This window comes from Ambystoma mexicanum, chromosome 5p (genome assembly GCF_040938575.1).
Source record: "Ambystoma mexicanum isolate Mex_15411 chromosome 5p, UKY_AmexF1_1, whole genome shotgun sequence".
NCBI lineage: Eukaryota > Metazoa > Chordata > Amphibia > Caudata > Ambystomatidae > Ambystoma > Ambystoma mexicanum.
The window spans coordinates 949,708,070-949,734,706 of record NC_090930.1 but is presented as its reverse complement, the minus strand read 5'-3'; the positions used below and the strand labels follow the sequence as shown (position 1 = coordinate 949,734,706).

Below are 26,637 nucleotides of genomic sequence, written 5' to 3'. Positions count from 1 at the left end.
CGAGAAAGAAAATACAAATTGAGAAATTGCCACATTTTTGGACAAAAAAAACCAAAAATACTTTTTGATTTTTATTTATAATGCAGGGGTGTCCCCCCCGCACTCACCCTCCTATCCTCCGACCCGAACTTATACCCTTACCCCAGCTATTATTTACCATACATATACTAAAATGCCAACTATTTTCGGTCAAATAAATTGGGTCATTTCGCATTCTTTTTTTTGTATTAGGTTATTTGTACGGATTCTGGGCAATTGTATAGGGATCAAAAGTTGAACAAAATTCTTGAACATCTTGTCTGCCTCTCCTTGACCATTTCCTCAATTTCTGAGTCTAATCCAGGCAACCAATAATCCCCTCTCAATATACTCCCAAGTTTTGGTCATTCCTAAGTACAATATCCAATAGTCTCCCACTAATGCTCCTCAGCGGTACCAAGTGTCCTTCCTTACATAAGTGCTTGCCTTCCAAACTTAATTTATCCTTGATCTTGACGAACGCTGATAAGCTCTCTTCTGGTGCCCATCCTCTCCAAGCAGTTCTAACATATCCAATAATGTGCTGTAACTCTTTGTCTATTCTTGCTGCTTCTGCCCACTCGCGCTCCGAGGTGGCCCCTTCACAAACAAAAAAGCACTTGTTTCCCAACTTCTTCCAACTCTCCACGATCTTGATCCATCTGTATAAGATTGCTCCCCTTCGACAAATAGTCTGCAACAACATTCTTTTTCCCAGGGACATTATCGAAACTTCATGTCCCTGCATTGACGTAACCCATCTCTTATTCTCTTTGGAACCCTTTCCAGACATTTGTTCATAAACACCCCCAGGAGCCGCTTATGATCAGTATATATGGTAACGGATCTTCCATAGAGAAATGCTTTAAACTTCCTCACTGCCCAGATAACACTGAGTGCCTCTCAACACTCGGGAGGCAAAAGCAATCACTGTTTCAACACGATTTTGTCTCCTGAGAAGGACTGTACCTAAACCCGTGTCACTAGTGTCCGTCATAACGTATATCTCACACGTAGTGTCAAAGTTCCCCAATGACGGTGCATTTACAATGGCTCTTTTGATGTCTTAGAATTCCACCTGACCGGTACCCTGTACACTTGGGCAGATAAATATCAGACTAAACACCATAGAACTAGTGAGAACGTTTCCTCAGATCGAAGTAGCTCAGATGCTGAGTCCACCATGACCACATAAGCAATGGTCGAAGTGAGCGGGAGCGGTCGGGAGCGGTGCTCCTGTACTTTTTTGAATTACCTTTTACAGCTCCTATACTTTTAGTTTAAAAAGAAATCGTTCCGGAATGGCTTCACTTTAAAATAAAAGTGTAGGAAGAAGTTGAAACTTGCACTTTTAGTGCACTGCACTGAACGTTCCCTTAAACAGCAGGTGCAAGTGTTTGGAGGTGTGTATTGTGTATGGGAGGGGACCTGGTGATGGGGTTTGTGGGGAGTGGGTGCAGGCCAGCAGGGAACATTGTTCCACTACTTCTTTTCATACACTTCGACCACTGCACACAAGTTAAGATGGTTGATGAACAAGAGACACACACTTCTAGAAGTGATGAGCCAGCAGGAGCATCTACAGCTCCGACCAACCAAAAACCTTTTTTTAGAGCAAGCCCCAAAAGGCAGAGAACGAGGAGGGGGAAGAGGAAGAAACCAAGGCATACTAACCAGGTTCCAAATCACTAGACAAACCTAGTTGTGAATCTCTCTGAAAGGTTATTGACCAATTATGAACTTCAGTCTGGAAACATGACTTCAGCAGTGGCAAGCACTTCAAGGAACAAGGTCCCACAATCGCATTAATGGTGGTTCTCAACACCAAACAATTTCAAGATGACATTAACAGAAGGAGAGACCAAAGAGAAGCATTCTGGGTTGATTGGCTTGATTCGCTGACACCGAATGGGATGAAGAAGGAGCTTGATTTACACAGCTTTCTATAAATCTTAGAGTGGTTTTAGTAAGATCACTTTTAATTATTAGTAGTCTGCTCTGGCACCTCAATCTGTCAGCAGCATTCCTTTTTTAATTATATTTATATCTCTCCATTGCAACCTCTTCTTGTGGCGGGTTAAGGATTTAGTGTAGTCCATATCTATTTTTGTGATTGCACATTTTTTCTTGCCTTCTTTTGTAGGATGGACGTGGATGACCTATATTTCTTCTGGACCGGTTACACACATGACTCACTGATGGATCCCTGGAGTTTCACCATGTGGCACAACACATTCCAGTGTCTTCAGATCAGTTATTCACTTCTGGATCCCAGGCAATACATCCGTGTGGTTGTCTAGGACAGTGTTCCTCTAGCAGTTAGCCTGTATCCAGATTTGACACTGGTCAGGCTAGCATAGGTCACCTGATCTGATTTGTTATGATTTCTATCTACACGGTAATATCAGTTGTAGGATCTTCCCTAGTTACGTTTAGATGAAATACATTTTTTCGATGTACATATACGACTATTGTGCTAGGGTTTATTTGCTACTTTTTGGAGCACAGTATCACATTTTCTTCATACTTTGCCTCTTTCCTTGATTGGGTACGTGTTCCACGTATGCAGTTCACGTGGCTTTGTAATATGACTAAGGTTTTCATTTATATATTCGCGCAGCAGTCGGCACACTGGCGAGTCTTGCGCTATCCCACGGTGTACATTTGCGTTGTCTACGAACACTTTCCTACGGGTACTTTTTAAGCCGGTTACTTTTTTCATGGCTACGCAGTTCAAATCCCTATGGGATGCTCATTTTATAGAATCTATAACAGTTGTATTGTCGCATTGCAGATTGTGGAACGAGCCGCTTTTTCCGTGAGCACAGCCGTGCTTTTTCCTGTGCAGTGTTTTTTGTATACCAATACATCTTTTTTTAGCAGGTAGTACAAATATCAATTTAGTAAAATATGGTGTTTCTTTTGCACATAAGTGTTATTCATCAGCAATGTGCATGATCATTTGTATAGCTTTTGGATCCAGTATTTGGAGGATTTCGGGAGAGTGCCATCAGCACATGGATTTTATGCAGCGGCAGGGTAGCCTGACATTCTTTTGAGTTTCCTTTTCGAGTTGGTTCCTTGTCCTCAATGCAGTCTGATTTTTCAGGTACACGGGCAGCAAGATTTCATTTCGAGGGTGTGAACAGCTCTTTCCAACACGAGCACCATCCTGTCCTTTATACCCAGCACTACATGTATGGCTATTTATTTACTTCTTAGCTATCACTTTAGTGATGGCCAACACTTTTTTTTTACTGTCTTCACCTTGTTGGTTATCCACATTGCCTGTTTTACTTCCAAATAATGCAGACAGATGTAATTGTGAATCCACCTTTGTTACAACTATAAATGCAAACAATGGGCCTGATTACGAGTGAGGCGGTAGGGCTTTAATGGCGCTGGTAAAGCTGCCGGCACTGTTAAACCCCTACCGCCTCATTACGAGGTCCCCTTGCGGGACCCACTCTGGATGCCTGCTTTTACCAGACGTCCTTAGCGGGTCCCGCGAGCAGCCCAGCATGCCTTTATTAAGGGCATGGCTACCTCCAAACTTAACATGTTTTCTTTTTTCTTTTGTTTTCCCTGTTTCAGTGTTTTTGCTTTATCTCTTTTTGCGTTGTGAATGCTGTACTGGTTGTAAATCATGATCTTAACATGTTCCTTGTTCTCTATCATGCGCATGATGTACAATTATGGAATTTTGATTCAAATTTTGCACTGTTGGTTTATTTCCGTTGCAACTTGGTTGTTATGCATGTACTCACAATTCTGCCCTGATGAAGGACCGCTAGGTCCGAAATGCACTGGCCTTTTGGCATCTGCTAGCAGCATCATTTGTTAAATTGATTACCTCTTGTTCTACATATATGAATCGTGTAATGTTTCATGAATTTTAGAATTGTCTAACTTATAAGTTAGCAGCAGGGTGTTCAGCCCTCACCGCAGGCTCATAGCCTTAGTCCTTTTCCTATTATTGTCATTGGTGTCTTGTGCGGAGGCACTATTGGAGAGTTTACACCACATTCACATTATCTTACTACTTTTTGAAAGTTTTATACCATTGGCTACAGACAGTGGTGCCCACTCACGTTCCATTTACCACTCCAGACAAACTTGAAGACCTAGTTGCACAACTCGGTGATGACCCTACAATTATCTGCAAAGTGCCTTAGAAACCCAGAATAATACTCCACTAACCCCAAGCATGACAATACTCCCGGTTTATCTTTGGGTGGTTCCACATTCACTATAGGTGAAACCAATTCCTCTCTCGGTTCCAGCCCCTGGTTACTCGACTTACGCACAAAATAGTCAATTGATCCTACCCTGAAGAGACACTTCTTCTTTCTAGGGTGAGGGCTGCACGGGCTACTATCTGCAAAACGTCTCATAGCCTCTGGTCATGCTCTACTACATCCTTTCCTATGACCAAAACATTGTCTTGGAAAAATACCATCCCCTTAATTCCTTTCAAGAGGGTGTGCATCACACTCTGTAAGAATGCAGGTCAGATGCAGGTCAGACCTGCCAGGCGGGACGGCACCTGCCAGCAGAGTTTTCACGGGAGCACCAGCACCGTTTTTAACTGTGCCGGTGCTCCCGTGTCCCCATTCCCATAGAGTACTATGGGACTCTATGGGAATGGGGACTAACGAAATTGCCGGCGCCTGACTTCCTGGCTGCCAGACTTGGCCTGTAAGGAGGCCAATTGTCTTGGAAATCCTCTTTCCAAGTGTCCTACCTCCCTATGGGTTCTCCAGGGTTGGGGATGAATTGAGGTGGTAAATGCACCATTGTATCCTTCTCACTCCTCCGGCGAGCAACAACCACCAGTTCTAGGTCGGTGTACACTCCCATTGTACTAGCGAAGCTTCAAAATGTCATTAATCCTATGCTGGTATGTAGTTTTTACCTTTACAATAGTCAATTTCACACAAAACAGTGATTTTATATCAATTCTGCAATATTACATGACTTAATAATGGCCACCAGTGGAGCATGTCCAGAGCTTGCCTGACCTAAAGATGGCCACTGGGAGTCAGCTTGATGGGCATGTTGCACGATGCATGCTTCCAAGATGGACAGCGTGCTTGTAGGCCATCGCGCACGCGTACATAGGAAAACTTGTAAGAGAGCTCCAATGTGGTCCACCCTCTCATGGTTCCCCACTCTCACTGCCCTTCTCCTTCCTGTCAGAAACCTGAGGGTGTTCTCACTCCTAACCCCCTTGGGTCGTCTGCACAGGTGACCAGGGAAAGGCCATCGCTTTGAATTCTGACCCTGGGGGTGGAGAAGCGAGGGAGGATCACCTCGGTGGAGTGTCCTTGAGGATTGATAGTGGGATGACCTCAGGCGAGACATGGTGTCCCCCTTTTCCTAGTGATAAACAACCTAACCCTCCCCCGACCTGGATGGGTTATTTTAAGCTAGCCTCAATTCACTATATGGGACACTTGACAGAACTGAGACGAGGAAGAAGCAACTAAGAGTAATGAACACCATACACTCTCACCATTCTAGTACTGAGACGAAGAAGAGGCAACCAAAAGTAATTAGCACCACATACTTTCACCACTTTGGTACCGGGACGAAGAAGATGCCTGTAAGGTGGTGTTAAGGTCAGGCATGTCCTCCTAATCAGAGAGAACTGGCCATGGATAAGGGAGCTGGGTGGAAAGGTTGCCCCTTTCCCTTTCAATCACAGTGCTTGTTCCGCATCGCTGAGAAGCCAGCCTGGGGGTGCCATAGGGGCTGAAGTTGGACCCTTGGTAGCAGAAGCTGCAGTTTGTGTGCACCACGTTGTGAGGACAGCAACTAAAGAGGCCAGTGAGTTTCTTTGAAATAAGAAACCCGGTGCACGAAGCGCACATGAATGAACATTTATATCGTGCTGAAATGCTTTGCATGTTTTCAAAGGTCTCCGGTCATAAATGTTTTCCATTGTTGAATGTTAAAACCCAAAAAATACTTTGTATAGGAGTGGTCACGTATCTTAAAGCAGAATGGTTTTGAATGTCTCTGAACATTGGGAAGTTCTTTTAAAGTGAAAGGCATAAATATTCAATAGCGGGCTGAATGAAAACAAGATTGTAAGCCACACAAATGCCCAAAGAACATCGACGTGAATACAAACTTTATGATTAAACTGAAAACACTGCATGTTGAACTTAGCAATGAATGGAATTGGGCAATCATTCAAAACTACTGCATGATGAATTCCTAAAGCAACTGAACTTTCAAGTTAAATTAAACTACTGCATGTTGTGAAGTTAACTCCATTCATCAGATGCAATCTTGGAGTTAACCCTATTATATGAAGAAAGCAAGTGAACCTGCATGGGCCAAAGAGAACAGCCAAAGCCCTTTCTTTCGTGTGTTTTGAATTGTGATCAAATACAAGTCTTGTGGAAGGGAGCCCTGAGACTTCATGACCCTTTCTTTTGTGTGTTTTGAACTATGATGAAATACAAGTCTTCGGAAAGGGAACCCTGAGACTTTATAAACTAACTTTGTTATTGTTGAGGATGAAACCTCAAGGCTCTTTCTTTTGTGCTTTGAACTGTGATGCTTGGAACTTCGGGAAGGGAACCACGAAGAATGTTTCAAAACTATATCATCTGGAACTTTTTGTGGAACTGTTTTACACTTGGGCAAGGGAGCGGAAAGAAAGCTGTGAGCTGGAAGAAGCTCAGAACCTTTTGATGAACACTGTTTCTATTCACTTTTTACATCCCTACACATTGGTTTATTGTAGTTGTGAGGGCAAGAATATGGTTTCGACACACACAGACTTTTAAGTACAACTCTTTGACTCAGACCTTCCTTAGTTTTAGTCAGGTAGGGAAATCCCACCTAAGCATAGGGCAAGTTAGGCTTTCAACAATTCTGACATTTAAGTTAATAAATATTATGTTGTTCACCTTGATATCTTTTGTCTGTGTCAAACTTCATGATGCCTTCACATTGCATACAGCAGCGCAGGTGGCAAGTCTCTCTTTCTCCCTGAAGCATCAACGTGTTCCGCTCCAGTTACTTGAGCTGCTGTGCACCCAGGACCACTCATGTCTCACCCACTCCTGATGACTGCCATCCCAAAGTCTTTTATCTGTCCACCACGGAAGACTTCTGATGGCAGCAGACTACAACGCCTGGAGGTCCCAATGAAGAGCTCCTTATCACCAGTATTATGGAGTACACAAGCACGCTGAAAGATTCCCAATGGTTACTTTATTGGCGCACAGAACAGACTGAAAGCTAAGTGGGAAAGATGGGACCCTCAGTCCTTCACAGCTCCTTCCAACTCCACCAACTGCAGCTCTCCACTTAGAACTTGTCATCACCAAATATTCCATCACCATGATTCCACAGTGATAAACCTGCCATGATGTCACTGTATCATAGCCCACTCTGAATATATATGCAATGAAAAGATATAGCTAAACAACATAACAGTGCATTAAGTGTCCATGCTGGAGCTGAGGCTTCAACAGGAGTAAATGAGCAAAACACTCCTTTAAGAAATTCCTTGACTGGTCTGTGAGACCAAAGAGAAGGAGTATTTGGAGATTATGTGCAAGGCGAAAAAGCTGCCAAGTGCACCTTGATGGAAGAGTGTGCTAGACCGGCATTGGCCAAAGTCAGTAGGTATTGTGACAGGGTCAGGGTCTTGACCATCTCAAGGGGGAGCGGGGAGACCCTTCTCAGCCTGAAGCAGGAGGATTTCTAAAATTAAACTCAAAACAAGCCCTGTCCCAAGTATGCGAAGTTGGAGTTGTGGGGACACCGGTCCCTGAAAAATCCCCCCTTGTGCCAATAAGGACAACACTGCTGCGATATCCATTGATATTACCGAATAGGTAATAACGAAAAACATTTTTAACTAACGATTATTACCGAAAAAATACCAAATTTGTATTAAATACATATATGGATGTGGGGCAAGGGATTACAACGGGTGAAGAGGGGTTAGGGTGGGGTTATAAACAAAGGGAAATGGGGGCTTGGGAGGGACCCCCCCAAACCAACAAAAAAAATCACCATTTTTTTCAGTAAAAATGTTTCATTAAAATGTTTTTGTTATTTTTTAATTCGTTAATATCACATGGAACCCACTGATGCCACTCATATGCTCTCAACACCTCATGATACAGTAGCTTGCCAAAGTTCTCTTTTGCCGTTTCAGATCAACATCACCCACAGTGCAACAGCAACAATTCAGGAAAACCCGAACCCAGAAAGATACATCCTAAAGGCATGAAATACTACAATTCCAGCATAGTGTGAATTGGCAACTCCAGCAAAGCGCATCCAATAGAAGCAGTCTACTCACCCTTCAAGCACAAAACGAACTTTCAGCGATTAGCATGACAGAGAAACACCAAACTGCTTGTGAAATTGTTCTGGAAAAGGGGGAGGGGCTTAGAAGGGTTTTTCGAGCCTACCAGCTGTGTAGCCCTCGTCCTGGGGGAAAGGCAGGCACTGATTGGTGCAGGAAACCAGCTGAGCACTTCAACCAATGGGGGAGCGGGAGGGTGAGACAGACCCTGAATACTGAGTGCTGCACTATAAAAGCAGACAGCAGCAGATGCAGAGTGTGGGTTCTACGGCTGAGGTTGCTGGTGGAGTTGGAGAAAGACAAAGAGACCAGGTGGAGGAAGGACAGCACAGGAGAGTGTTTGAGAGGCTGATTTTGAAAAGGTGCGGTATTTGAGAGAGAGTTTTATCAATGGTGTTTAGTGTAGTGTTTTGCAGTGAAGGAAGTAGGGAGGGGGAGTTTAGGAGTTGAGAGTGAGGGAAAGAGTGAACACATTGTGGGAGATAGTTGTTAGTATGAGAGGAAGGGAATGTTAGCAGAGAGTGAAGCTAGTAAGAATGGTGTAGAAGTGAGGTGCAAGGAGTAAGATGTATTGAGGAAGTTGGCAAGGTCTGAGATTAGTGATTGTGGAAATTGTAAAGGTTGGGGGTTGTGGTATAGTGAAAGGGGTGAGCAGGGCACCATATCCCTAGGCTACTTACACAGTGGAAGGGTGTGCAGGGCACCATATCCCTGGATTACTTGAATAATGAAAAGGGGTGAGCAGGGCACCATATCCCTAGGTTCTGGCATAGTGAAAGTGGTTAGCAGAGGGTGATGGTCTGTAGGGTTGCACAGAGCAATGCCATAGGTTAGGATTGATTCAAAACCTTCCAGCCATCACCTCTTTTGTTTTGCTGTAGTCACTTTGGGTGGGACGGTATGCCCAGACATGGGTCCCGTGCCTGCTGCACATAGCTACCCGTCATCCTGTACCACTGTTTGAGTGTTCTGAGCACATGAGGCACGAGTGGGATAGGGAGGAAAGCGCAGAGGAACATTTCTTCACATGGAAACGAGAATGCATCTCCCAGACTCCCTGTCTGAGGAAACCCGATCGAAAATGTCATTCATTTCTTGTTTGTTGCCGTCACGAAGAGATTAACTTCTGGACACCCCCACCAAGAGAAGATGCGCGGAACCTGGTCTTACAGAAGCTCCTATTCATGGCAGAGGCTGAGCTACCTGCTGATAAAATCCACTATCTTGTTGTCGATCCCTGGCAGATGAGAGGGAATCAGGAACATATTGTGTGCTAGTGTCCACAATCACAATGCCTGGGAATCTGCCAACAGGATCAGTGAGCGGATATAAAACATGGTGGTTTTGTTGTCCATGAAGATGCGAACCAGTCGGTTTTGCAGTTGAGGCTTGAAAGACTTCAGGGCCCAGAACACTGCCCGCAGCTCCAGAACATTGATGTGGGGTGTCTTCTTGTCGGAAGACAAGAGGCCTCCAGCGTGGAATTGGCCTGTGTGATCCCACTAGCCCTCCAGTGAAGCGTATGCCTTGACTGTGATCTGATGGTCTGGAAGGGGAAAGGGCGCAGCTTTAGTGAGGTGGAGACAAAGGCACCACCACTGGAGAGCATCACGAAAGGGACGTGTTAGATGAATCTCATCTTCCCAGCATCCCGAAATCTGCTGCCAACGGGCTTTCAGGAGCTCCTTTAGGAGTCTCATTCGGAGCCTGCATTGAGAGATCAATGGGATACATGAGGACATCATTTCCAGTAAAGACTTGAGAGAGAGTCGACTGAAGCCACTGACAGGTGTGAATGCTGGTGGATCATTTTCAGAATGGACTTCATTCTCTTCTTGGAGGGAGTGGCGACACAGGAGACCATGGTTCGTCGTGAGCAGTGGATCGTCTCCTCTTTATGTGGGGCTGCACCAACCAGTCGCCTAGGTACGGGTAGACGTGAATCCCTGAACGACGGAGGTGGGCTGCGACTGGAGATAGACATGTGGTGAACACCCTTGGCACTGATTTGAGGCCGAAGGGAAAGGCCTTCAATTGGTAGTGGTTTCCTGCAACCTTGAAGTGAAGAAAATGTCTGTGTCGCCGATGAATTGGAATATGAACGAATGTGTCCTCCAGGTCTAGAAAGGAGAGGCAATCCCCTGCTTGCAGTTGTCCCAAGATATGCTGGAGTATGACCATGTGAAAGTATGAGGTCTGAGGAATTTGTTGAGGCTCTCTACGTCTAGTATAGGCTTCCAGCCTCCCAATTTCTTCTTTACCAGAAGGTATCTGGAGTACACACGGTTCCTTGTAGAGGAACTGGTACCATTTAATGTGCTCCTTTTGCGAGGTTGGATTGTACCTCCGGCGGTAGCAATGGCAGTTGTTTTGCGGCCTTTTGAATGGGAGTTATGGAGGGGATAGGCCCAACGAACTACAGAGTGTGTCGAATGATGGCTAACACCCATTGGTCGGTGATGATGGACTCCCACTGCACGACGAAGTTGGTAAGCCGATCCCATACTGGGGTGTAGAAGCGGGGGGTCGGGACCAGAGCCTGGACAGGCTTGTTTTTGGGACCTGGCTTATGGTATGGTATTGTTTATTTGTAAAGCGTCTATACACAAAGCAAGTGTTTCAAAGCGCTCAAGGAGCCCTTGAATTCAGAGCCCTTGAATTTCTGAACGATACAAGTCTGCACGGGCAGAGTGGGTGCATGGAACAAGTGCATCAAATACAATTAACGGTGTAGATAACAGCAAATAGGTCTGACGACGATTCTGTAGTTTTTCCAAGTCTATTGAGGCGCCATGATGCAAGGAGGGGAGACAAGGGAAAAAACAGATAGACAATCTTCAAGGCATGGTGCATTCAGATCGTGCAAGTGCGCAGACATGTATAGTAGAGGGGGGACAAGTGCAGGGGTGGGGGGACCAAGTGCATCCTGTCAGTCAGAAGCAGGGGTAAGTGCTGAGAGATGACACTCTCATGGGTCATTGACTAAGTTCAGTGATGATGAGGCAAGTGCAAGGCCCGGAGGCAAGTGCGAGAGCACTGGCGAGGGTGCCAGGGACCTGTGAGACTCTGAGATACACTAGGCGGCCAGTCAGCAGGTTGCGCCGAAAAGGAGGGAGAAAGGGATAGAGCGGAGAGAAAGGTTAGCAGAGTACAGGGAGAGAGAAGGAAGAGAAGGGAATGTCTTAATGATTTCCAGAACTTAAGGAGAACAGGCTCAAGACGGAATGCGGCAGGGAGGCTATTCCAGAGGGAGGCACCTGCAGAGGAGAAAGCTCTCCCTCAAAATATCTGCTTGGAGAACTGGCTCACTCGCAGAAGGTTGGAGGTAGATGAGTGGAGGGTTCGGGAAGGACCGTACTTAGGTAGGAAAAGTTGCAGGTAGGTAGGTCTCAGGCTCCAGAAATGCTTGGGGACAATGCAGGGGGTCTTGAACTTGATCCTTGCAGCCACGGGGGGCAAGTGGAGGGATTTTAGCACCAGAGCGATGCGGTCCCTGGACTAAGAACCTCATTGACGCTGGTTCCCATGATAGGCCTGCGATCTTCACTTGTGACCCTCTTGAGTGTGTACCAGACGGCGCAGTACAGCTCCATTTCCCATTTCTCTGAATCGCATGTCTGCGATGTCCACAGTAATAGTCTGATGTTGCCTCGGGTTCCTACAGAAGTGTGAGTGCTTCCTCCCGCTTGCCATAAGGTAGAATTTCCAGCACTGGGCCTAGTTTAAATCAGAGCATACAGTCGTAGCAGGAGAGAATCACCATAGAGTTTGCCGCCTTGATAGTGGTAGCGGCCGTGGAAATTGCATGTTAACTAAAAGGGCTGAGCTGTTTGCCTTCTTTATCTGGACCATACAAGGGGTAGAAGGATTGGCAGAGCATTTCCATACAGCCGCCAAAGCGACTGAGTCAGGACTGGGCTGCGTGCAAAGGCATCTAGGAATGGAATCTGAAGCTTTGTACTTCTTCGCAAAGCAATAATTCTTGGAGGTGCTAAGAAAGCATTCCTCATCACCAGCAGCCCTTTCTCCCAAATATCATCCTGAACAGGGATGGTCACCACAGATTTTCTAGTAGATTCATGCCTTTGATAAAGGTAACCCTCCTTATTTTGTACTTCTTTTTAGAAGATCGAACAGTTTCACTGCCCAAGACATGAGTGCATGAAAAGAAATAGTTTCCTTGGCAGAGAGTCTCTTGGAGGTGGATATGCCGACTCGCCATCACCTTGAACTAGGTCATCAAATTCATCAGTCGAGTTGGTATGTGGAGAACCATCAGTAGGGTAGTCAGCGACATCAGAGTCGGCGTCCGTCAAATTAGCTGGCCGGGGAAGGACTGAAACCCGAAGGGGGGGCCTAAAAAGGTAGCAGAGTAGCCATACCTTCTTCGACAGAAAAAACATGATTCTGTGATCGGGGAGGCAGGGACAGAGAAGGAAGATGTTGCTGAATCTCTGAGACCAGTGTCTGCAATGTGGAGAAGATATCCATGGACACATCCCTTGAGCCTCCAGTAGAAAGAACTTGCACTGGTCCTGGCTGTGAAGGGGTGTATACTTGAACCAGCACCTGTGTGGCACATGCACTGGGAGAGGGTTTGAGCTGAGCTACAATATGCTCAGTAAACGTGGATGCCAATGGAGGCATCATGGTAATAGGGGGGAAATTCCATCAGCGTCATGGTCTGGAGAAAAAAACCTCTGGGATGTCCATGTTTGACTCAACCCCATGTTGGAACTGTTCCTCGGGGGGCAGTGGAGACACATGGGGCCAGTGAGAATAATGATTGCGCAAGAGTCGGCCTTGAGAGGAACAGCAGTGCTGATGCAGAGTTTCTATCCTGTGGAATCCCTTTCAGAGCTGTAGCTGGAGAGATCAAAGTTGTGGAGGCAGACCAGATGGTCATGCTTGTTGAGGCTCTGGCTGTCGATGAGCTGGTAGCTGTCAAAGGGATGGATCTGCCCGTTGACGAGGTGGTCAAAATTGATTTTGTCATTGATGAGGTGGTGGTCATCGACAATGGCATGGACGTGGTAGTCATTGTCGTGGGCGAGCGTTGCTTCTCAGATGTAGAATGCTTCACTGCAGAGGACAATCTGGATACTGTAGCTATCATCAAGGTGACTTTAGGAGTGGATGAAGACATCAATGAAGTCGTCGACAATGGAGCAGCCCAAGCATGCGACCCATGTGCAGTTTTTAATTCCTTCCCCAGGACGATTCTTTATGGGACCTCAACAGCTTTGACGAAGGAGTGCGCTGAAGGGGTCTGCTGTGCCTTGCAGAAGCTTGACTATGGACAGAGGCTGAGTCAGAGGCCTCTGTACCGTCATCTAATCAATCCACTAACCTCTTGTAGAAATCCTTTCGGGTCTTGGAGGAGAGCGACCAACAGATTATGCAGCTATTCAAATCATGGCCTGGATAAACATAATAGAGGCATTCTTCATGAAGATCCTCGATGTACACGTTCTTGAGGTGACAAGTCGAGCAGGACTAGAATAGGCTTTTCTATCGAGTGTCTGTCATGATGTCAACGGACTCCTCAAGGCCTCAATGGACTGGAAGCAAGACAGCAACTCCAGAGGCGACAGTGGCCAAATGTCCACACATGCCAGAGAGGAGATGATGCAGCACCAAACGATGAAAGAATCTTGAAGCAAAAATGAAGAAAAGTAGACAAAAATTGTTGAAGATTCAACAGAGATTTTTCAAGGACTCCCAACACTTAACGAGCAGTACAAAATCCGAAGATGGCCTCTTGGGGTGAAGCTAAGGTAGACCTGTCTAATTGGCTGTGAGCAATATGGCCCAAAATGGCTTTAATAGAGCAATAGAGTGGCAACCAGTTTAACAAACTTAACGGTAAACTGATTTAATGTTACACAGGATTCCAGCCTGATGATGGGGAATATTCAAACAACATGTGAATCTAGGAAAGATCCAATGCTGGAGAAGAACTGGTTACATCATATGATGATCACAGCTGATATCCCACCACAGAACCTTAAAAATGGGAGAAATAGTTTTGAATGGTGAATATGGATTACGAAAATCAGGCCGGAATACTTTTAAATTAGGTTATGCTATTTTGTTTAGTGTTTATACTGTACCCATCACCACCATAGTGGTCTTACGATTCCTGACCTTATCAGAGAGGCACCGTATTGTGACTGCCAGGGTGTAGCCAGACCTTGGGCTTTGGAAAGAAAGCAGAGAGTTAGGGGCTGAGGTGAAAGGAAAAGGAAAATGGTTATGGTTGTATGGATGCAAGCTTTTAATTAATAAGATGTCAGTCATTGTGAGTCAATATATCAGTAATATACGACTAGGTTTCAAGGAGAGCTTAAATGTGAAGACAATATCTATACCAGATGTCTAGATAAGACTAGATGTAGCCGTGTGTGGTTGCGTGAAGCACTTGAGATATGATAAAGTGGGCTCTAGTGGTGTGGAGAATTTTCTGAGATTATTTTCTTTTCTTATTTTATTTCTAACACACTGGGACAAAGCTTAAGAGCATAGAAGCGCAGCGACAAGATGAACAACAGATAAATCAGATAAATAATCAGAACAATTAAGTCAACCAAAATGGGGAAACCAGGAGGGAAGCAAAAGGCAACAGAGCTGAAATTATTCAAAAAGCATAGTCTTTAGCCTGCGCCTGAAAACCGTGACATTCCAGAGCAGAGGTGCAGCTACTGAGAAGCCTTCATTATGGACATGGGAAAGTTTGGCTGATGGAGTTTCCACTAGGCCAGTGTTGTTGGTGCGTAGTGCTCGCTTGGCTTGCAGCCATCAAATCCTTTTGGTCCGATAAGCAGGACTTTTGCCATACAAGCAGGCATGCGTAACGCATAAGGTTCTGAACTGGATTTGCTTCTGTACTGGCAACCAATTAAGTGATCTTCTTGCTGCAGACGCATGCTCAAATCTATGCAAATCAGTCACCGCCCTAACTGCATTATTCTGGACCACCTGCAGCCATTTAATCTCTGTTTTTCCAATGCCCTGCAGAAGAGTGGCACAATAGTCTAAACGTGATCCAATAATTGCACAGGCCAGTATTTAGCTGTCTGCTTTATCAAGAAATGGTCTCACCTACACGAGTAGCTTCACATTGTAGGAGGCACGAGATACCAGGCTACTGATGTGTGCCTTCATAATAAGCTCCAAGTCCAGTATGAAACCCAATGTTATAACTTTGGTGAGTGTTGTTAAGAGGCAGTCGGAGATTTGAAATGAGGTATAGGCAGTATCCAATTTAAGCAGTTTGGAGGCTGCACCTACCAACATAATCTCTGTCTTCCCATTGTTAAGTACCAGGCCATTAGTAGTCATCCACTGATGGATGCGATTATATGTGTTATTAACGACCTGTGAATCAAGCTCACGATTGCCGGACAGGGGAAAACACACTCCTGCTATCAGGGTGATGACTGGGTTTGCCAAGACAGCTGCTAGAAGTGTCGGAGCCAAGTGCTGGAAGTATATAGATATATGCTTGGAGAAGACCAGAGGTAAGCGGTAGAGGAGAAGAAGAGAAGAGAAGACGAGAAGAGCTTGAGTCCAATTAATATTAAGTTCTAAACTATGAGTTAGGAATCATTCACGGAGGCGTGCAATGTCCTGATAAGGTAGAATTGTGCTATGGTCTGTCAGTGTATATGACTCTTGAGTGGTCAGGGGGATTGTACTTGGGAACTAGTTGTAGAGACTGCCCTTCCGATCAATGGTATAGCATAGGAGGTCCAATGTAAAATAAATTAGATAAGGTCAGACAGACAACAAACATCCCAAAGGCTGCAACGGGTTGATGCTGCAAACAACATTAAGCTATGCCATAACATCTTGTGTCTAATTGCCGTGAGTGAATTGTTAAGTCTACCTGGTATTCCTTCTTGGCACCATCAGAAGGTGTTGCTATCGGCATATCAGGAAAACTATCATCAGAACAGTAATAGAAGGTCGCACTACAACGATGCATACATGCTAGACAAGCTGCATGTGAAAACAAATTCAATATATGTCATCCTCCTCTCTGTGTGATCAAACATTGTAAAAACATGAATCTTGAAAAGATACCATTGCTGGAGAACTACACCAACAGGTATGTAATTCTGATTCCCTTGGCGAGTCCTAAGAGTACAATTCTTTTGTAATCCCCTGGTTGTGATAATCATTACTACTCTATAAATAGAGTGGCAGAGGAGCATTTGTATTATCAGGCTCCGACTTGCCTATATGGTGATCGTGCACTGGCTTAAAGGGGCCGTTTAGGGTATGAACAGGAGTCTTGAGCTGGCTAAACGATGGTCAGAGGACTTGGGAATCACATTAGAAATTGCAGACTATAAGGCCTTCCTGGATTGGGTGAGCAAAGTCTCTTATACTCTCAGAAATCTTGAAATCTACAACTCACCTGATAGACTATATGCCAGAGAGGCTGTATACCTGTCACGGATTGTTGACGAGGTTGTGGGGAGTTTGGAATGAAAGGGAACTTATTCTAGGGCTTCAGAAACTCTGAACTATTTTGTAAACAACTGATTAATGAACTTGAAGCAGCGGTGCACTGTAAGATTGATACGTCACAGGCGTTGCTATTGTTTGTGGGGCATCCCTTTGCTGGAGATGGGTATGGCTGAAAAGAGGCTGATTCTGCAGTTTTCTTTTTCGCCATGATGACTATTTTAGCAGTATGAAAAGCCCATGGCCAGATAGCTATTTCCAGGCACTCTCCCAGGTGTGTGTCATGGAGAGGCAAGGTCTTAGGAAACAGTGCCAGCCCTGAGTGGCGGATTGCGAAGTGTATGGGAGCTTTGTTTAATCTTCAGACTTTATCTGAGAACCATCTTTTCGTCCATTCATTCAATATATATATATCAACGTGAGCAAGCGGTTTGTTACAGCGAAACGTGTCGTTTTCGTGCTGTTTTCTTTTCTGTCCTGGACATTTAATTTATTAAAGAATATTTTTTGGCTTACATCAATGGTTCGCTGCCTCAGTGTTTTGCTGCGGTTCCTGCATGCAAGACTGCTTCCTGGAGTGCCTTCCGCTTTCCCTGCACTTTTGTACAGGGTCCACTACACACATATATATATATATATATATATATATATATATATATATATATATATATATATATAAAATAGGGTGGCAATAGCCACCCTATTGTTCAGATGAGTCGGAAACACATAGGAAGCCATCAACATTCTATTGTTAATAACTTTTGATTCGAGTAAAGGATTTGGCAGAAATTTCAAAAGTGATTAAAAGTCTGAGGGCCCCCCAGACTGCAAAGCTTCGTTAAAAAATCAAAAAGTTCTTAATCGTAAGAAATTGTTTTTCCCAAAAGTGCGGCCGACTTCCCATTCATTTTCTCATAGACAAAAAAGGTAAATTTTTTCCAAAGCGCCAAACCACAATTTTTTTTTAGCCCAAACCACTGGGCGGATTAGGACCAGGTCCAAAACAACTTGGGCACGAAGCGTAGACTCGCACGCCATGCATGGTTTGGGGTTATTCCGTGATGTGGTTACTTAAAAATTTGACGGAGAACGGGGTGCCCACTTCCCCAAAGATTATAGTTATATCTCCCATGGTGCATTGCAGGATCATGATTTTCAGAAATGAAACGACCGCCATCTTGTTTTTCTCTCGATACGAGAGATATTCGAGGCTATAGCCAAGTTATGGAAAAATGAAACATAGTAAAAAGCTATTTTCAAGTAACAAAATATACAAATACCATTGGGGTAGAGGTGGCAGGATGGCTAGAAAGCACTGAGTGAAATTTGGGAGTTGGAGGGGGTCCAGGGACCGAGTTTGCAATACAAATCTTTCTGTAGCCTTGGCTAGAGCCACAAACAGCCGACATCTGATGTGTGTGCTCTGGGGTGAAAGGGATTGGGCAGGGGAGGAGGCCGCCGGCGGAGTCGGGGGAGCTGGCACAGATAAGGGAGGCACTTGGTGATGGTCTGGGAGGCAGGGAAGCATTTTTTCCCAATATTTCATCGCTATATCTGATGTCTCATGTGACTACAGATTACCATCTGTGTAGTACCCGCGGTTACATTTTTATAACTATAGTGAAATCGGGGGTGAAATATCACTGGCAAGGGTCAGTGATTCATTTGCCATCCAGGTCTGCAATTCATGCATAACCAGGATCGACTCTACTTAGCATCAAAGCGAGGAAGGGGCCATCCTCTTCAAGCCATGTTGCCTGATAAATGAGCCAAATTTACATGACCACTTACAGGAATGGGCCATCTTTTTTTCTTGCTTTGAAGCTAAGCAGGGTCAGTCCGGGTTACTGCATGGATGGGTGACCTAATAGGCCTCTGAATTATTAACTTTTTAAAAACCGTGCTACTGTCAGTCCTTGAAGGTTTTGCACTCAGAGACAATTTGTTGCCTTTTGCTGAATTGCATTCTGGTATTGGTAGTCTCCCAGTCAATAATAAAACAGTATTTTCACAGCAACAGTGGGGTTCCCATCCCTGCAGTAACTGGGACAAACCCTGCTTCTGTGATGTGATTTATAATGTCATCAGTGTTCTCATACAGCATGTAAATATTAATGTCATCAGTGATGTGATCTGTGATGTCATCATTGTGGTCATAGGCTGCACAACAGGGGACCCGAAGTTAAGGTGGCTTTAGCTGAATTTCAAGGGTTTTGTTGCAATAAGTTTTCACCTTAACGTCCCTGCAACTAAAGTTTTTTCCTTGAATATACATGTGGGCAAGATATCATAAAACCTTCAGTTTAGGAATAAGTCGGTAAAGGGGGTTACCAAAAATGCAATACATTAACTTGAATAATGGCTCCTAACTCGAAATTCAGTATGGTGGGTCATATCTAATGGAGAAATTCCTTACAATTCAATTTTGCTCCTCCGTTTCAGGTTTTTCTCTGTGACATACTGAGTGTCTTATCTCTATCTTGTTTTATTTTGGTTTTATGTAAGCTTGGTTGTTTGTGCCTTCCTGTCTGTTGACAATAGACAGAGTATTTATATCCGACCTGACCTTGGACATTTAAACGCTATAGGTTGCCCGGAGAAAAATAAATGTAATGTCTTGTCTTCGGGAGCACGCCCATTTATCATGCAGATGGGCGAGGTATACTAGACTCAAGATATTTGTGAAATACCAGTGTCTGCCGGATACAACGTTTTCTCACTCTTTACACTGTTCGTTTTGTATCGCGTTAAGCTGAGATCATCCAGTGGAAAGGCATGCTAAATGTTTTTGATGTGCCATATCATTTACATATCAAGCGTCACTGTTATCATAAAAGTGTATGTTCTTCCATTAGAATAATCCTTCTTACCTCTGAAAAAGGTCAGTACTTTTTTCATTTTTAGCTCATCTTTATAGGATTTAATTATTCCCTCTAGTATGTCATCGTTTTTTTGTGGGTGGGAATGGATACATGTATTTCTTTGGTACTGTTTAACTAATTTCATGCTTGGCTTCAGTGTTATAGCATCTCACATGTGCTATCAGCAACTTCATTAGGGCTGCAGACAGAAGCATCACTCTTCGTTGAGTCTCCATCTTCCTTCTCACACCCAAGTAGCTCCGACCAGCACTGATAACCAGGTCGGCAACAAAGAGACCTTACCAACACCAAAAGGGCTGAATGAAATCACCCACTCATAAACGGTAGCCCCCACCAAGCATGCAGATTAGTTGGGGTTAGGTAATAGCCCTTACCCAGACCAAAATGGCTGAATGAAATCAGACACAAAAAATGGCGGCTCTCACCAAGCACGTGCTTTTTAGTGGCTCGAGCCACTAAAAAGGTGTCAATTTCGCAGTGAACAGCAGTCCAGGCAGAAGGTGTGAGCAAGTGTCCATCCATTTGGAAACAGAAAATAAAAAAATAAAAAAACATCCTGGGTAGAGGGCCTCCGACCGTTTCTCCAGTTACTGATCCAAACCTCTCTATGGGCTTGCTTTTTTCTTAGAAAATGCATGGTTAGCAGTGGCCTGAAGAAACTGAATACATTTTGTAAAAAATCTGCTTCTAAGACCGAGCACTATAGCCTAAGATATACCTTAGTCATGCACTGTGTAAATCTAGTATGACAAATTTTCCAGCCCTCAACAACCTTGTGACTTAAACTCTATATATACTTAACATGAATAACTCAATGTTCAGTCACACCCAACAGCGTCTTTCCTTTCTCGCACATGGCCAACCTTAAGTAAGATGAATGGTCAAGCTGAACAAAAGGCGGGTAACCCATCCCCTGACACCTCTGCAACTAATGTAAATCTCCTGATTCTCCACAACCAAAATAATCAAGTGTAAAATGGTACATTTGCACCAAATCAGAATTTGCATTTTGAATGTATATGAACTTGAGAAATACAATTGGACAATGTGTGGTTAACATGTGTGGTTAACATGAACATTTTCGTCAATTGTTCCAAAAAAGTTCTCTAAAGAAAGGTTTTCTGATTCACATTTCCCACAGTACACCATGTTGGTAAAACCCTTTTGTTTGCGGCTTTCACATGTTTCAGCCTTGAGAAAGCGCTGTGCGGCAAGAAACATGTGTCAGAGTAGTTTGTTATAACTAAATCACCACGTAAGCGCATCTTTATCTTTTCAAATGTGCTTTGAGAGATTGGGGGAAATAAAACTTAAGCAAAAGAACAAGCCCAACAATTACTATAGCATGCGAAGCCCGAGAGTTCTTTAGAAAGTTTTTATTTTTTTTCATTTGGATTCATCCAGCATTGCAATGTCTTCCTCTCTCATTTCTTTCTTTTATGGTGTGTAGAGAAGAATATTGGCGAACTGGACCTGCTCAGCAAATAAGTAGGTAAGGCCCCCAGCTTCAATGCACCTCCGAAAGGAGGCCTTCGGTAAATGGGCCATTGCTGACATATTGCCTGTGGCTTGGTAACAAAGGCCAGTGAGAATTGGAGTAAATGGGCTGTTTCCTCTGTATGTCTGATGCCAACAATAGAGTTCGCACTATGTGTGGCATTGGATTAAGAATAAAATGATGGATGCTGTGGCCCATTCCACCCAATTAACTTGTTGTGTAAATGCTTACACGAAAATGGGCATTCCAGTTGGCTGGTGGCATTAGCTCAGTGCACTACAAATGAAGTGGAATCACGAGGGAAACTTTTATAGGGGGCACAGCTGGTGGCATCGGAATGGGAAAACAAAAACACTTGGGAATCATGAGCAAGGCCTTACCTTCCTGAGTCGTGTGTTGCCACTATGAGCCCTGATTGCCGACAACAAGGCAGACCGCTCATTCTCCGTCTCAATAAAGGAAGCTTTATTCTGGCTTCCATTCGCCAAACCTTCTGAATCCTAAAGAAAGGTAGAGTTACATACAGTTAATTGTGTGCATCTACAAATTCACTGACGGTGCCACCTCATTATACATTTCTAAGCAATATATGACCAGATTAACAAAGGTTTGCACTGGAGCAAATCAAGAGATGGTTAGAGCTACTCAGGCATTGCCCCTGCTACTTTACATGTTACATTGTGTGGTGTTGTTGGCATGTATGTTGCACACTGCTGCCATTTGCATGGTCTTCAGGTAGTCGGGCGGATCTGAAAGAGAAAGGCGTGGGCTGGGTTAGCGGACAGTGGGGACACATGCATGATCACTTTGCTTGTGGGCTGATGCGTTCAGACAGGAAGCAGGTCTCTTTCTAGGTGGCATGTGATAACAGCACAAAGGCATGTGTGTCCAGCAGGGGCGTTGCTAGAGGGGGGGGTAAGGGGGCTATAGCCCCTGATCTTTTGGTTGTAGCCTCGGATAGAATCTCAGGAGCTACAGCTACAAGACTAGCTAGCCCCCAACCCCAACCGTTCCGACATCAGCGTAGCCCCGGGTTTTTTCCAGACCTAGCAACTCCCCTGGTGTCCAGAGACGAGGCTTGCTTGCCTGTGGTGCAAGGATGCATTGGCCGGGATTGTGTTGTGTATGTTGATTGTAGAGTTGTCGCATTCTGCTGTTCTATGTCTTTTGGAGGTTTATCGGAGCGCCTCAAACTGACTGCAATTCATAGTTGGCAGTTCATAAATCTACTACAAACAAATATTATTCAGTTGCGTTGCGTGAGTGGCCTAGTCAATGCTGGTATAATGTGTTTTAGCATGGAGGGCGAGGATGTTTGTGCAAGGAGGTTAATGGAGGCTCCGGGGGCACGTGTAGCCATGGTGACGCTCGGTAGTGATGTCCCTATTCACAAAGCCTAAAACGGGAGCAAATCTGGAGTTGCCTGGAGCATCTCAGAGATGCTGACGTTCATCTGTGATTCACAAGGATTTGCACGTGGGCATCTCAGAGGTGCTCCAGGCAACTCCAGATTTGTTATAATTTTGGGCTTTGTGAATCAGGTATGAGGTAGCGGGAGCACATTTGAGATGCTCAGGTGCCATAAGAATGAGCACACCTTTGTGAATCAGGGCACAATCTTCAAATGGATGCAGGATCATGATGCACCAATATTGTGATTTAGATTCAGTTCGATTCTGCACTTTCGAATCTGCCGAAAGGTACTCAACAGTGAGTTCTGTCATTGACAGAACTGTTTCACAAGGAGATTATACCCTCACAAACTCAACAAAAATGCACAGGGGCATTAGGGGCATACTCAAGCTCAGTACATAATGTGGGGGTATCTCCGCAACCCAAATGAATGCACTACAACACAAATAAACAATATAGACATATCGGTATATAATGCATGCATTTCCGTGCTGAAATGAGGCATGAAGTATGCCCCCACAGGCCCCCATCGCTTCCCTGCTGTATACATATGAAAGCAGTGGATCCTGCCTACTGTCTGCTGTACTAGTTTTATTTTTGACTTCCCCAAGGTCAGGAACTGGATGGGAGCGAGTAGGCTGTTTGTTGTACATGGCTGCCATACAGTATCCGGTCTGATTAAGTGCTCGCTCCTCTGGCGCGGAGGAAGGCACGGGTTCATCCAAGGTCTTGGTACTCTATTGTGTTTGAAGGAACATTAAACAATGGCCTCATTGCTTCCTGCATTTAAAAAAACTCATGGCCTCTAATATAACTGGAACTTGTTCTCGGTCTTGAGCTCAGTTTTTGTTTTTCTTGGTCAAAACATGGATGTTTGTGTGGAGTTTTTGCAACACTCACTTTCTGTGTCCTCTGCTCTTATAATAGCCTAATGAGGCCCCAAACTGTCTTTTGTAAGCAAATACCCTTTCATAACATATATTAAATCAGCAATCAGGAATGGTCATTTTAGTCAATCTGTGCCATCCGGACCACTCCATAGAGTACTGTGAACTATTTTGAACTTCCTAAAATGTTCCCACTTTACCTGTACCGATCGAAGTCTGTGTTTCCCTTGCCCCGACTGGATGGATTCCATCAATGCCGTGTGCAGTGACATATCTTTCTGTGCGGGTTTTTGTACAATAGGTCTGAACTTTTTCTTGGGTCCAAACACACTGTTTCCTACCAGGATGTCGGATTCTAAGCTTATCCTTCGTGGGAGAGCCACTGGTTTGCTTTCCCCGTATTGGGTGACATGGCTACTTTTAGGTACAGAGTTCATAGCATACGAAGGCTTTACGCACGCATCTTCTACATTGTCCGAGGCTTGGTCTTCCCGCCAACCTGGAAATGATCCAGAAGGCGAACGGGGCAGTCGTGCATCCTGGGATTCGAAAGCCGGTGAAACATCCACAACATCACTTCTCTCGCACCTTTGTGTGAGGAAAATGTTGGCCCTTCGATCCTCTGTTTCTTGCCCACCGTCGTATCCAACAATGTTTTGAATAAAGCGTTCCCTTGGTGAGGGCCTTGGAAGGCGAGTATTGATGCTGTTGGACACATTGGTCTTGTTTCTTTCGTTCATCGTTTCAGTGGCATTCCAACTGTTCTCCATTCCAGGCTCGTAGGTGCACGGTACTGTATTCCACTCTCTGTGTTTGAAATTGTTATAATCTCCATGGGATCCACTCATTTCCGCCTTCTGTGTCTCCACTGGCACATATTTTGACAAAATGATGCATTTTCCTTCTTTAGGTTCTAATATAAGAGCTGGATTCTTGTCTTCAGGCCCAAGTTCCTCTTCACTGGACTGACGTTGTGTCTTTGCGTATCTTGTAATTGCAGAGGCAACATACTGGCTGGATGTTCTTCTATAAGGCTTTAGAAATGAAAGATCTGCCCTAGCCTTATTAAGCTCTGGATCAGGTGGCATTTTTACCTGGGATTTATGGGTCACTTTAAGGTCTGAATGCCCCTTGTCAATCTTCGAAGGAAGAGTCTGCAGTTGGGTTGTTATTTGTTTTGGCTCAGTCAAGAAAGTCTGTTTATTCTCATTTTCTTGATTACGTGCTTTATTTGTTGGGGTCGGTATTGGCTTTTTTTCTTCTTCTTCTGGAGTGTTTTCAACCTGCTTTTCTGTAGAATTCGACCTCCAGAATTCCTTTGCTCTTCGAACTAAAGAGCCTTCACCATCACTAACGGAAGAGTCTATGGTGTCATTTTTCTCAACAGATGTATTTGGATTTATGAGGTTCCCTAGCTCATCTATCTTGATGGCACTCGCAGAAAGCGAAACACCCCTGTCGAACTGCTTTACCCCAGGTTTTGAGGGAACAACTTTAAAAGTGGTCAGACGTGGTTTGGGTTCGTAACTTTGTGGCCAACGTAGGGCGGGCACATTATGCTCACCACCACAGGACTGGCGCAGTATGTGTCCAAGATCTGGTCCTGCTTTACTTTTATTCCAAGCGCTACGATTGCCATTTTGATCTAAGAAGGAGCTTGTACTATCTTCTGTGGGGTCAGGTGTCCAGGGTTTCTGTTCCAAAGACGCAGCCTGGCTTGCAGAGCCGTGCCAAGTGTTTTCAGGCTTGTCTTCATATTCAAATGATGATTTGTTCGACTGGGCTGAATCACTGGGTGGAAATTTGAAGTTGGATTTGACATTGGGCGACGTTTGATGTGCAAGATTGTCATAGGAGTGGAATGTCTGGCTTAGTGGAAGACTTCCATTTCCCAGGGACGTCCTGCTTACTGGAACATTCCCATTTGTGTGGGAGGTTGCACTTTCTGCAAGATTGCCATAAGAGTGGAATGTTCTACTTGCTCCAAGATTCCCATTTGCTTGGGATGCTCTACTTAATCCAGCATTACCATTTGCTTGGGATGCTCTACTTAATCCAGCATTACCATTTGCTTGGGATGCTCTACTTAATCCAGCATTACCATTTGCTTGGGATGCTCTACTCAATCCAGCATTACCATTTGCTTGGGATGTTCTACTTACTGCAAGAGTGTCATTTGCAGAGGATATTCCACTAACTGATAGATTTACATTTGCGTCGGGTGTCCTGATTGGTGAAATTTTTTTGTCAAAAGAGCCAGCATTATTATTTTCATTCACGAGCTTCGCCTGAGGGTCGAGGGCTTTGGAGGCGGTATCATCCATGACTCTTCTCGATGGTAGAGCATTCGCTATGTAATGTTCACTACTATAGTTGCTAAAGTCAGGAACTTCGTCGATGATCGTTACTGGGACTGCAACCACCACATCTGTACCAGAATCTGTATCATACTGGTAAGGGCTGGAGACGTCAGCTGTTGGACTAGATTCAGAGAAACCACTGGTGCTGTAATCATTGTCTTCCATGCCTGAAACACAGAAGGAAAGACAGGTGATACAATTGGGCACATACATATCAGATCGTTTGTTTTGGAAAGCGTTGAATGCATGGTACAAAACCAATGATATTACAGAAATGTAGAAAAGTACAACACTCAGAGACAATGACCTCCCACTTCTAAGTGCTGTAATTATAGGTGATATTATTTCCAGAATTGAAGGTACTTTATTTATCTGCCTTCGAACGAAAAGGGCTGAATTTATTAACTGGCCTATATTGAACATGACTATATTGGAACTAATAAAGTTGCAATTTAAGATCATGTTTCTGCACATGCAGCATTTCGAAGATCACCACTCAACAAATAAATAAAACTAACATAATTTGATAATTGTTTAGTATTAACCCAAGAGAAACTATTTGACCCTAAAAAGTCCTGTGTTGCTGCAACTCCCTCTTCAATCTTACTGGGTCGTCCCCACTCTCTTGTAGATGCGATGGTGGCAGGCGGTGAACGACACCTGCCCATTCTGGTAATTATGTGGCGGTTCATGTCCTCGACAAGCCCTGTCAATTGGTGAAGACTTAACCAGCCACATCATCAGGAAGCATACTATACTTGCAGCCCTC

At 44.4% G+C, this 26,637-nt stretch overlaps 1 protein-coding gene across 5 annotated transcripts in view; it reads right to left on the bottom strand.

The window, feature by feature from the left end:
- Nucleotides 1-26,637, bottom strand: part of COBL (cordon-bleu WH2 repeat protein) — a 1,669,181-nt gene that overhangs the window by 77,757 nt on the left and 1,564,787 nt on the right. For all 5 annotated transcript variants that reach the window (XM_069613403.1, XM_069613401.1, XM_069613405.1 and 2 more), the window contains 2 exons: nt 23,709-26,035; nt 21,589-21,708 (listed from right to left, as the gene is read on the bottom strand). In XM_069613403.1, the coding sequence (XP_069469504.1) occupies nt 21,589-21,708; nt 23,709-26,035 (2,447 nt within the window). The remainder of the gene's footprint in view (nt 1-21,588; nt 21,709-23,708; nt 26,036-26,637) is intronic.